The sequence below is a fragment of the Eretmochelys imbricata genome, chromosome 6 (genome assembly GCF_965152235.1).
Source record: "Eretmochelys imbricata isolate rEreImb1 chromosome 6, rEreImb1.hap1, whole genome shotgun sequence".
Classification (NCBI taxonomy): domain Eukaryota; kingdom Metazoa; phylum Chordata; order Testudines; family Cheloniidae; genus Eretmochelys; species Eretmochelys imbricata.
In genome coordinates, this window is record NC_135577.1 from 23,019,015 (window position 1) to 23,032,133 (window position 13,119).

The window sequence follows — 13,119 nt, forward strand, 5'->3', positions numbered from 1 at the left end:
AAGGACAGTCCCTGCCCCAAAGACATTTTCTCCAGAAATAGGGCACAGAAGTAATTCTCCCCCCATCCCTACCTCTCAGTGAGCAGCATTTTAAGCCTCCTATTTCATTTTGAGAAGAACTGTTGAGTTTAGGAGGGATTATCCCATTCCTACAGGAATATGGAGACCCTCTTCCATCTTTTCCCCATCACGCACAAAGAAACAGTAAGTTCAGATGCATGGTTCTAGAGGTGAAAAATAATAATAAAGCCTAGCTGTTGTATTGTGCTTTTCATCAGTAGATCTGAAAGCGCTTTACAAAGGAGGTCAGTATCATTATTCCCCTTTTACAGATGAGGGACACTGAAATACAGAGGGCTGAAGAGACTTCCCCAAGGTCACCGAAGAGAGTGGCAGGGGTAGGAATAAAACCAGGTCTTCTGAGTCCCAATCCAGTGCTCTATCCGCTAGTCCACACTGCTCTAAAGAGTTTGAATGCTTGGGTCATTTTGAGAGCGGGTGAATCATCTCAGGTTTTTGTTAAAAGTAGCATAGTCTGGTGGTTAGAGAAAGGGACTGGAGGGCGTGACTCCTACCTCTGACACTAGCTTGGCATGGGACTTTGTTCAAGGTACATCACCGCCCTGTGCCTCAGTTTCCCCACCTGTAAAACAATGGGGTAATGCTGATCTACTTCACAGTAGCTGTGTGATAATTAATATTTGTAAAGTAGCTCTAAAATCCTTGCCTTATAATAATTGCTGCTTTTTATTAGGTTGAACCAATTTTATTATTTATTTATTGTTTATTTTAAGCCTCATGATTTTGGAGGGGCCTGACTCATGATTTTCTTTCCCAATGCTTGGCATTGGCAATGCTGAGTTAGTTTTATATGGTGGTTTTGGGATGACTTATCTCATTCTGGCCACCCACTACTTCGTAGTCTTCATTCCCAGTCGTGGTCCACCCCCCACACTTCAGTATTACAGGCCCATCCAATGCAACCTCTAAGGTCAATGCAGGGCAGCCCTTCTTTACTTGAACGTGTGTAAGTTAGAAGAAATACCAATCCTGTGATAACATGGAAACTCCCTGGCTCTCCCGCTCTTATCTTTGCTCCAGTCAGAGTGAGGTTCGGGAGCTTTGGTCTCGTCTCCGGAAAGAACAGCCAGATCTCTTGGCCAACTTTGAGGAGTTCCTGTTCCATGTTTCATCGTATATCAGGGAGGTGCATTATGAGAAGGAATCCATGGAGCAGGCACTGAAGAGGTAAGAAGGCCTCCAGGGCAGCTGGAAACCAGCTGGTACTCATTTAGATGCAACCTGACTCATTGCCTTATCCCAAAATGCGAGGAGAAACTGGCGGAGGCTGGGATTAAGGAAGAAAAGGAGACTTCTGTGCCATGTATAATACTGCATTGACTCTCTTAGCCTATTCCCTCCAGATTTGGGCATTAACATCTAGCCAGAGTCCTAACTCCAACTTATGTGGTTTTCTCCTTGCAGAGAGGAAGGATGGTCTAGTGAGTAGGGCACCATGTAGCACTTAGGAGACCTCTGTCACTGAATTCCTGTGTGACCTTGGGCAAGTCATGTAGTCTCTCTGTGCCTCAGTTCCCCATTTGTAATATGGGGATAATCATACTGACAAGCCTCACAGGAATGGTGTGGAGATAAATACTTTAATGATGGTGAGATACTCAGATACTATGTGGAAGCCATATTAAGTACCTAAGATGGATGACTCTAATAAATAAAACTGTGTGCAAATAAATATGCTCCCATGGATGTCGAGTGGCCATGAAATCCCTTATCAGTGTATGTAAACCCAGGTGCTTGGGGTAATACCAATAAGCTATTAGTGTGGATTCTAAATTAAATCTGTATCCTCCTATTTGAGAATGAAGATTTCCCACTCCCTCTCCTTCTTTATTTCTCCTTCTTTTCCTTTCACATTCATTCTCAGTCTCCCTCCCTCACACTCTCTTTCTCCTTGGTAGGAAGGAGACAGACCACGACAGAGAAGTCAGGTGTCTTTATGAAGAAATGGAGCAACAGATCAAAGCGGAAAAGGAACAACTGCTCTGCCAGGTAAATCCTGCCTGGCCATTTCCTCCCTACACGTGCTTAGCTGGGCATGCATTTTTGATTAATAAATGAGGCAAATATTTGGTTTCCTCTGCATTTGCAAGGGCAGTGACCCTGTTGCCTCTGCTCCCCGTGTGACTTCTGTTGAAATCTTCAGTGGCCTTGTTCTTCTACTGGTGCAAGGATCTGTGTTAGCTGGAGGAGACTGGGCCAGGACACCCCCTGTTGCAGTGCTCATGGTGCATCTCAGGAACCTCAGTTAATATGCTCTGGCACTGATGACAGCTACCGCCTAATCTGGGCTTCACTTTTTATCTCTGCCTTGTTGGGAGGTTGTGGTCTCTGCTCTCAAGGGGCCTGAAGAACACCCTCTTGTTTTCAATGCAGAAGAAGTTAATTGTGGAGTGTCCTTTTCTCATCTGTGATATTAGCCAGCTTGAGAGGGACTATTGAGATTTCATTTGGTATGGGGAAGTTAGCATGAGGGAAGACTATAAAGACAACCAGAACCATCTTTTAGAAGAACTGCTGTGTGTCTTCTGCCCTGCCCTGCCCTCCTCTTCTGTGAGCAACTCCCCTGCAATGAGACTGTTGGAAGAAAGGGACAGCTGTTCCTTGTAAATCTTCTTCAGTGAGAGGCAAAAAATAAATAGAGTTGGGAAATGGGTGGGCCAAGAGATCAGCAACAAGCTTGGATGTTCCCCAGGGAGACTAAACCACCAGGTGGGAAACTGGCTTCAATACAAGGCCCATTGGAGAGCCCTACAACTTTCCTGTCTCTGAAGCAGGAGGGGATTGTGGTGGGTCATTTAGTGGCAGGCTCCTGGGCAGCAATGATATTTTGGTCCCTGGTATTGGGAAATGTCAGTCCAGGGTTCTCTGGACAGTATGAAAATCTATGGGTCTTTCCCCTCTGCAGGAATCACAGAGGCACGACAGGAGCAACGTGCTGCAGAAGGAGCTGCGCAGCAAGGAGCAGGAGCTTGAGAAAATCCTCTACCGACAGAAAAAGGTAACCTGGCCTTCCTGAAGAAATAGGTGCCCCACAGTGTCTTTCTTTAATTCCTTTTTAACTGCCCTTGACAAGCCTGAAAGCTACCGCCCTGCTCCTGAAGTTGTGCTGAGAGTGGGCGATAATTGGCTGCATTGCACCAGTCAGTCCAGTTCCTGCCTACTGCTCCAGCTAGGCTCTGCCCTGAGCATTCTTGCTGGTTACCACAGTTCATTTAAAAATGCTACTGTATTCATGTCCCATCCATTTTGGAATCTCCTCTTCTTCCTGCAGGATAATATAATTTGGCGAGGTATGTGCAATAAAGCGCGCACGCATGTGTGTGTGTGTGTCCCCTTCCACAATTCTGACCAGCAAAGCCATGCTGAAGAAGCAATTCATGCATGTAAACACCAGCAGCAATTCCCCTTAACCTCTGTGGTTTGTGTTTTCTATCTCCTTCAGAATAACTCATGGAGTAAAATGGTGCAGCTGGATTTAAAAAGGGTTTGGATAATTTTATGCTACTTCAGTTGTATGTGCTGAAATTGGGGTGCTCCTGTCTCATTCTTCACGGTGGGGTAATCCATAGGCAGACCATGGGCCAAATCCAGACCACAAGATGCTTTTGAATGGATCCTGAAATCTTTTTATTTACTCATCATTATTGTTGACAAGTATCAGGGGGTAGCCGTGTTAGTCTGTATGCATCTGAAGAAGTGGGGGTATTACCCACAAAAGCTTATGCTCAAATATATCTGAGAGTCTTTAAGGTGCCACCGGACTCCTTGTTGTTTTTATCATTATTGTTGTTTTTTTATTATTGTTATTTTCTTTGCTGTCTGGACCTTGACTATACCTTGACCAAGAAATTTGTACCTTGACAAAAAATAGAATACCCCTAATTCGCGGTATTGGTTGATCGTCCACAGGGCCAAGAAGGAATCTTCTCACCTGTTCATGTACCTTCACAAGTGACCATGTGCATTAAGGTGGCCTTTGCTTTCCTCTGAAGCATGAGTATAGGAGGTGTTGTGGTCATGTCAGCAGTGTCCTAGACTGGGAGTTGGGATGCCTGAGTTCTATATCCAGCTCTGGTGCTGATGTATGTTACCATGGGTAATTGACTTAACCTCTCTATAACTCACATACTTGCCTTCCTTTGTAAAGTGCTTTGAGATCTATGGATTTAAAGCTCTCTGTGAAAGTTTATACCAGACTAGATGGACCACCAAAGCAATCTAATATGGTAAATCCCATACTGAGATGCTTGCAAATCTCCTATGTTGCTTCAGACTATATGTATTCCATTCTGTCATGCTGTAGCTTTCCTAACCAGGAGCATGGGCTTAACCCCAAGCATATCTACTAGCCTATCAGAGGACCCAGTGATACTGGGCCAGCATTCCTACATTCTGCTCTCATAGGCTTCTGGTGTTTGACTTCAGCCACCAGAAATAGGGGATCCCACTTTAATTTAGCCCGACCTCCCACTCACAAGAGGTACTAGTGCTCTGTGACCTACAGGCACCAAATGCTGGCCTGACTCCAACACTGCTGTAATCCTCGTTTCAGCCAGCTGGTCCCCTTTCTATCAAGATAAGGAAGGGCAACGATGTTTACTCTTCCTTGTTATTGTATGGCTACGTCTCTTAAAAGAGTATAGGGAAGAAATAATTGCTCTGGGTCATGTAACGCTATGCTGCTTGGGTAATCGTTGTGTCAATATTTGTGAAGGGTGTGCTCAGCTCCTTATACAATGAATGATATCATTCTGTATGTCAACTGGATAAGAGGGTCTTGCTTTGATCTAATGAGGACTTTCTAAAGGGGAGTCATGAGTAGTAGCCATGTTCTTCAGTGCTTATTAGACCTGTGCCCTTCCCCTCTCTGCCCCCCGCGCACACACGCTGGGTATGTGTATAGGGGTGGGGATGGAGAATAGTGTCCCAGCACCAGATCCTCAGCTGGCGTAAATTGGCATAACTCTACTGACTTCACTGGAGTTGGGCCAACTTATGTCCTCTGAGGATTTGGCCCCAAATCTCGCACTGCTTCAAGGGCCATGCTCTTACTGAATGACCTTGGCTGGCAACAGCATTATGATAAAGCACTGTGCATCTTACATTAGGAATCTATTACAGTACCTAATACTGAGGTAAAAATACAGGGGAGCCTCACTCGCTTCCACGTGATAAATGAGATGATAAGCAAAACGTGCAAAGTGTTTTGAAAAAGGGGCAGACAGTGAGATGGCAAAATTTGCAGACAATACAAAACTACTCACCATAGTTAAGTCCAAAGCAAACTGCGAAGAGTTACAAAGGAATCTCACAAAACTGGGTGACTGGGCAACAAAATGGAAGATGAAATTCAGTGTTGATAAATGCAAAGTAATGCACATTGGAAAACATAATCCCAACTACACATATAAAATGATGGGGTCTAATTTAGCTGTTACCACTCAAGAAAGAGATCTTGGAGTCATTGTGGATAGTTCCCTGGAAACATCCGCTCAATGTGTAGCAGCAGTCAAAAAAGCGAACAGAATGATAGGAACCATTAAGATTGAAAGGGATAGATAATAAGACAGAAAATATCATAATGCCACTACAAAAATCCATAGTACACCCCACACCTTGAATACCATGTGCAGTTCTGGTCACCCCACCTCAAAAAGGATCCATTAGAATTGGAAAAGGTATAGAGAAGGGTAACAACAATGATTAGGGGTATGGAACAGCTTCCGTATAAGGAGCAATTAAAAAACCTGGGACTTTTCAGCTTGAAAAAGAGACAACTAAGGGGGAAGATGACAGAGGTCTATAAAATCATGACTGGTGGGGAGAAAGTGAACAAAGAAGTGTTATTTACCCCTTCACATAACACAAGAACCAGGGGTCCCCCAATGAAATGAATAGGCAGCAGGTTTAAAACAAACAAAAGGAAGTACTTCTTCACACAACACACAGTCACTCTGTGGAACTCATTACCAGGGGATGTTGTGAAGGCCAAAACTATAATGGGTTTCAAAAAAGAACTAGATCCATTCCCGGAGGATAGGTCCATCAATGGCTATTCGCCAAGATGATCAGGGATGTGACCCATGCTCTGAGTGTCCCTAGTCTCTGTTTGCCAGAAGCTGGGAGTGGCCTACAGGGGATGGCTCACTCAATGATTACCTGTTCTGTTCATTGCCTCTGAAGCACCTGGCATTGGCCACAGTCATAAGACAGGATACTGGGCTAGCTGGACCTTTGGTCTGACCCATATGGCCGTTATTAGGTTACTTCCAGAACCGGAATAGATCTTGCCTATGAATAAAAGTGAGAGATACTTCTCTGGTTGCTCTTTCAAGCTCACCCAGCTAGGGGTGTGTGGGTGTGTGTTTAAAGCTCTGTAGATATTCTTCTGACTAGGAACTGCCCATGGATGATAGCCCATATCAGTAGATAACCATGATGCAGGTCATACACTGTAGCACACTGTAAACAGTGCGGTCAGTGTCTAGAGGATGGTTCTAAAGTTTAAGTGTACTATTTGATGGCACCAAAGTCCAAGTTAGGGAGGGAAGAGGCATCTTCAGGTGAGTGGAGGGAAGGTATCAAATCAAACAGATAACAAGACCTTGCCTGATATCCACTCACTGTTGGGCATGAAGGGTCTTTTACCTCTTTCCTTGGTGGGGATAGAGGCCCCTTAACTCAGGGGCTAAGGCTAACACAAAGAATAAACGTATCGTGCCAGAGACACTTATGATCTGATGACTACTGAGACTGCAGGAGTGGTTAGGCCATCCCCAAATCCTCTTGGGGAGAATGCATTTGCAGTTCTGGTCCATGGACTGCGAAACTAAAACAAACAGAGAAGTGGACACAGAAAATATGTCTGATCTGCTTCATCTCCCACCATTGAAATAACCAGGGGAGCAAAATCCTTTCCATGCTAGGGAAAATAGTGGCCCTTACTGGCACAATGAGACCGAATGATAACACTCCCACCTGTGAGGGGATTCTATCAAAGAGGAAAATCACCAGTCTGTAATTGGCAGACTTCATTCCTTTCCACATGGTCCATTTCCTCTTCCTTAGTGAACTGTTGGTTAACTCCTCTGCTAAATGCTTGGGGTCTCGCACGGGGGAACAAGTTCAGAATGCCCTGTGTATCCTGCATGGAAAACTCAGGCTTTTTTAAGGTGTGTGGTTTCGTACCTTGGCACAGATAAATGCAATAAGTAGGAGTGAAGGTTGCTAACGTATGGATCGTCATGACGAAACCCACAGCCAGCAAGGAGGGGGCAGCACGGTCTCGTGACAAAACAAGATGAGGGTCAATGTTTGAGTCTCGAGCTCTATGGGTTGACAAGGACTTAGTGATGTGATCCAAAACCCACTGAAGTCAATGGGAAGACTCCTACTGTCTGCAATAGGCTTTACGTCAGGCACTAGGAGCATGGCAGCAACACTCTTGCAATGCAAGGAAAAGGCGAGGAAGCCCCTTGTGACACGCTGTGGGGATGGCCTATCTCGCTGATGCTTGTGGTGACAGAGACGCAGGCTGAGTAGGGCAGCTGCATATAAGCTGATTGCCCTGTTCCCTCACCCTGATTTCCATTTATGCACCCGTGATGGCCCTAATCTTGCCTTACACAGCAAGACACGTGTGTTCAGTGGCTGCCTCTCCTAAAGCAGCTCCCTGTTTTGTTCTCCTCCCTCTGCTAGAGAGCTTCCCCATTGCAAATTACCTGCCTAGCGCCTGCTGATTGTTTCCAGGGAGAACTCATGCCAATCAGAGGTGCTCATGTCAGTGCTGGCCACCCCAGATGGCAGAGCTGCCGCTCTGGGAGGGGACTCCCTAGTGGCCATATTGAAGTGGCTATATATATATATATATATATATATATATATATATATATATATATATATATATATTGCCATAAGTATTCCTGGCTCAGTGTAGCAGACAAACTGCCTCAAACCAATTGCACATTCCTACCCTGAAAGGATGCTGTCTTAAAGTTGGATTCAGTTTATACACACAGTCCCATGCAGTCATTGCAGCTGGGATTAGGGCTCATTGAAGCTTTTTTGGATGAAAAATAGGGTTTTCAGCTCAGTAAAAATCTGTACGGAAGGCATCTCTGTGTTTTCATCACCACATTTCAATGCTTTTTGCGGGAACCGGAGATCGTTTCTGTTTTCAACCCGACATTTTTCTTTGTTTTGGTTTTGGTTTTGTTTGTTTGTTTTGTTTTTAAATCAAAATTTTGCCCAGGAGGAAGAATGACCCAACTTCTGACCTGCTTTATCTGGAATTCTTTGGGGAAGAGCTAGGTTTCCAGAAATGGCTTGTAGGAGATGGGAAGGGCTTAGCTGGAAATCCATGCACTAGGCAAATCTGCAGCAAGCAAAATATCAGAGACATTTCGCTCTTTGGGTGTCTTCTGGGTTTTCCTTTGTGTAGATTCCACGACCGGACCAGCTAATGATTCTGCTTTAGATACGTACAAACTTGTTCTTGTTCAGGGCTACGATAGGGTCCCAGCTAGCCACATGGCTTGAGCAGCACCAAGCAGCTTTATCTAATCAAGGATCAACAGGCATGGAGGAATGTTGGCCATCTGTTAGATAGGGAGGTTTGAAGAGATGGGGTTCAAGTAACTGGGATTCACTGGGTTTGCTCCGGGTGCTTAGCAAGCTAAAACATTTAATCTTTGAGGCTGTCTGTAAGGCTTCCTTAGATATGGGGTCCGCATGTGGCCTTCCAAGAAATCCAGGATGAATGGCCCTTGCTCTAACATACCCCTAGTAATCCAGTGTTTGCACGCACCACCTGTCTCCACCTGGCCTGGTAGAGCAGGTGCAGCATACCATGCTGTGGAGGAGAGCCAGGCTTCACCAGCATAGTTGGATGTTTATATTCCATGGGAGTCTTCTGCCCAGGGATGGCCATGCATGAGATCCTGCCTTATCTCTTGCTATCTTGCTTTCAGATAAGGGTCTGACTTAAGCTTGCAGCAAGAAGGCAGTTCAGAGTACACATCCCCTCCTAGAGGGGCCCTAGCAAGGTTGGCATGTGCATGAGATCAGACCTCACCTTGTCCTTAACTCGACCTCGTGCCCAGGTAATGTAGCACACATCTACTTGTCTCCACAGGGTTAAACTTGGCTCAGCAAGGCGCTTGCCTGTGACATTCTGGTGGTGCATGAAGGCCTGTCAGGGATAGCCCCTGCCAAAGTGCTGTAAACCTTCTCATTCTAGTTTGTAAGCGGGCAGCTGCAAGATGAGATTTAAGGGGTATTTTGAGTGAGATCCAGGCAACCTGACTTCCAGTTCCCTGCTCTAATCATTTCACTCATTGCCTCTGCCAAGCAAACACCTAACCTGAAACTCACAAACCTCAATGTACGTCTAAGATCACTGTCTATCAGGCTGACCAATGTTGTCTCATCGTTTCCTTGTGCTCCCCATGTGTCTGCCTGCATCCATCTGTTGTTTCTTGTCTTATACTTACACAGTAAGCTCTCTGGGGCAGCGGCTCTTTTTGTTCTGTTTGTAGAGCACTTGTCAGCCTGGGTTCCTGGGCTGTGACTGAGCTGCAAGGTGCTACTGTCATGCAATCAGTAAATAATAATGTCCTATTCTTGGTGTGGGGTGAGCAGAATTACTGCTGCTTCTCCAGCCTTGACTCTTCCCCTTTGATATAACCGTTCCACAGTGGGGTGCGATTGTGCCACATTTGTGATGCATCGATTCAGAGGGGTCAACACAGGATAACAGGCTTTGAAATACCCAGCTTGTGGCTTTACGTCACACTGAGTGTAATGCTGACAGCCTATCCACATTCTTGTGGGCAGCTTACCTGGAGCAACTCCTCAATAGCACCTTGTGTATCTGCTTTTCTGGCCCATTATACGGCTGTGGCTTCCTGAATCTGGGAGGTGTCTCTTTTATTATTCTTTGTCTGCCTTTTTCCTCTTTCCCAGCTGGAGCATCAAATACAGTCTCTGAACTCTGAGCAGCTGGAGACCCGGGTGCAGAATGAGCGGCTCCACCTTCTGAATGAAAACCTTCTGGAGCAGCTGGAGAGAAGCAAGTGGGAGCTGGAGGTGGCCAAGGGGCATCTGGAGCGTCTCCAGAAGGAGGCTCAGCGTGAACAGGAACAGAAAGACAGGTATGGCTGGATAGCGGTTACACAATGTGCAGTGGAAGCTGGTAGCTGCTTGTGCAGCATGACTTACCTGGTACCCAGTAGGAAGAGCTGTCTAGTGGTTAAGGAATAGCGCTTGGAAGCTGCAGACCTGGGTTCTATTACTGGCTCTGTCATGAGCTCAATACCTGATCTTGGGGAAGACAAGTAATCATCTCCCTGTGGTGGTTTTCTCGCTGATAAAATGTGACACATACTAATAGTCTCCTGCTAGGGGAATTGTGAGGCTAAATTAACGTGTTACTAGCTGCTAGGCTGGAAAGCACCGTACAAGGGCAAAGAATTGTTATTTTTATTTAAAGCAGTAGGGGGGTTTCTTTCATGTGCTCTCCAGTTTATTGTAGCCTCAGCTAGAGAGGTTAAATAATTGTATCGTAACCACTGTGGGGTGCATCTCTTCAGCCTTTACCTAATAATAAGACTTAGTTCTTTTACATAGCAGCTTTTCATCTCATGATGCATTAACAAACAGAGGCAAGTATCATTATCAGTCATGACCTGCGGGTCTCAAACCTGGGCCCACAAGGTTCCTGGGAGCAGCCACTTTCCAACCCTCCACCTGGCAGCAGCTTATATGGGACCTACAAAGCCTAGCCCCAGTGTGGCCCACTGGTGCTACATAAGCCAGCAGCAGGCACCTGTCTGAACAAGTGGGCTCCATCCTTCTCTGGACTGCATGCCTTGTGCTTCCTGCTCCATTTCCTGGCATCTCCATCCAGTTTGACTCTTAGCCTCTACCTTGTGGTTCCTGAACCTCCAGCATGTGTCCTACTTCTGACCTCCCGGTATCCTGATCAAGCCAATTCTTAATTCCTATATTGTGACTGCAAACTCTGGCTCTAATTACTAGGTTGGGCTGCCCATGACCCAGACATGACATTATCCCTATTTTATAAGTGGGGTAACTGAGGTGCTGAGAAGGAAAGTGACTTGCCCAAGGACACAGAGTAGGCTAGTGACAGAACTCAGATCTTTCGCTGGCTCCAAAGCCAATGCTCTATCCACTGAACTATCATTGAAGCTGGCAGGCTTGTACCTTTAGCAACATCACTTGTGTGTGCATGAGAGGGCGGGGGGTGGGGGGTTCCATCCTTTCTAATCTTTCACTTAACCTCGTTTCTTTTTCTTCCTTGTTTTCTTTTCCCCTCCCTTTACACAGGGATGTGTTTAGAGTCTCTAAGAACATGCAGAAAGAGAAACAAAGCCTTCTTCGACAGCTGGAGCTTCTCAGGTAAGGGGGGTGTTGAGAAACTGCTACTTCCCTAGAGAGGAGACTAGAGAAGAGGTGGAAAGGTCAGAGGCATTATCCACCCAACAGACAGAAATAGATTCAAAACTCCAGCTGTGCCCAAGAATGCTTGTTTGCTCTGGGAGAGTTCCTTGGCATCCAGAATTAGTGACTCTTTGGGGTGGGTGTTGGGAATCCTCCAACCAATAGCCAAAGGGATTTGGGCTGGTTTGTTAGCTCTGGTACTCTTCAGGCTATCTTGTTTCCAGATGTGACAACACTGCCAAAGCACCATACGAATTCTTTGTCTCTCCAGAAAGCTGTAATAATATTGAATATATTTCGGTGGCATCCATAGATTCACAAAGGGGCCAGTATAATCATCCAGCTTGACCTCCTGCATAACACAGGCCATAGGATGTCACCCAGCAATTCATCCAGTGAAGGGGATTATTCTTTCCTCCTGTTTAAGGGAATACTATGGAGTCCCATTGTTATCTGGACTGAGACCCCCCATCCAACCCATCTGGCAGGAAGGGGATCCTTATTTCCCTAATTAGCTCTCCAGTGTTGGTGTCTGCCCTGCTCCCAAGGAGTGTTTGGTAACCACTCTGCTTCTCTCTCTCTCACCTTCCTTTGGAGCAGAGAGATGAACAAGAAGCTTCGGGATGACAGAGATGCCTTTGAAGCCAAGAAGCTGGTTAGTCTAAGAAAGAAAATCCTAATCCCCAACCACCGCCCTTTCGACTGCTGCTGTTATTGTCATCATTCAGGGGCCCTGCACTTCCACGGGGGACACTGACCCAAGCATCTGAGGCCTGGTGTAGCACCTTAGACTTCCACGCACTTCTCCTGTTCTGGAGAGTGCCGTGCAGATTACATTCAAGCCGGTGGGAAGGGGCTGCTGGAGTCCACTGTCCTGTGGCAGTGGTGAAGGGGGAGCCCAAGTGTGGGGACCAGGGGAGTTTGTGATTGAGCCAGGGAATTCAAGGCCAGGAGGACATTGGTGCTGAATCCCACGCCGAAGGTCAGGCTGTGTTAGCCTGAATGGTGATGATGGGGTAGAGTCCAGCGAGATTGTCTGCCTGCCGGCACCCATCTCTGCAGCCTCCAGGGCCCATTTGAGTTAATAGCAAGTAGTACTGCCTGGCCCCTCCGTCCTTTGTGCCAGCCGCTGCCAGCCTGGTCCCAGCCCTATCCCTGTCAAATGTGCTGCACAGACATGCAACAGCAAGCCCACAAGGAGGGGGATGGGGCTCAGACCCCATAAAGGAAGGGGAACAGCACCACTGGGTTCACTGTGGGCCTCATCTGCATCACCTTTGCCTACAATCTGATCATCTTGAAGATGCAGCCTTGGATGGGGAGTGAGCTGAGCTATTGGCACCATATGATGTATGAGGCAGGCGGGCTCACCAGCATCCCAGCATTTACTTAATGGCCTCCCAGACTAGTAAGAGCGTGTGGTGTAGGTGGACGTCCTTGTGGGCCCTTCATTCATCTTGCAGCAAAGCTCCTTTCCCCTCCCCTTCACCCACACTTGGATCCATCCTTGCAACCAGGGGTCATCTTCCCCCATCCTTGCCACCGTGTTCCACTGGTGAAGATGTGGAGGGGACGGCC

The 13,119-nt window shown here is 46.5% G+C and overlaps 1 protein-coding gene across 1 annotated transcript in view; it reads left to right on the forward strand.

Moving 5' to 3' along the window:
* Nucleotides 1-13,119, forward strand: part of CRACR2B (calcium release activated channel regulator 2B) — a 50,066-nt gene that overhangs the window by 15,601 nt on the left and 21,346 nt on the right. The window contains exons 5-10 of the mRNA XM_077819940.1: nt 1,102-1,248; nt 1,980-2,070; nt 2,987-3,079; nt 10,045-10,232; nt 11,428-11,499; nt 12,142-12,196. Coding sequence (XP_077676066.1) covers nt 1,102-1,248; nt 1,980-2,070; nt 2,987-3,079; nt 10,045-10,232; nt 11,428-11,499; nt 12,142-12,196 — 646 coding nt within the window. The remainder of the gene's footprint in view (nt 1-1,101; nt 1,249-1,979; nt 2,071-2,986; nt 3,080-10,044; nt 10,233-11,427; nt 11,500-12,141; nt 12,197-13,119) is intronic.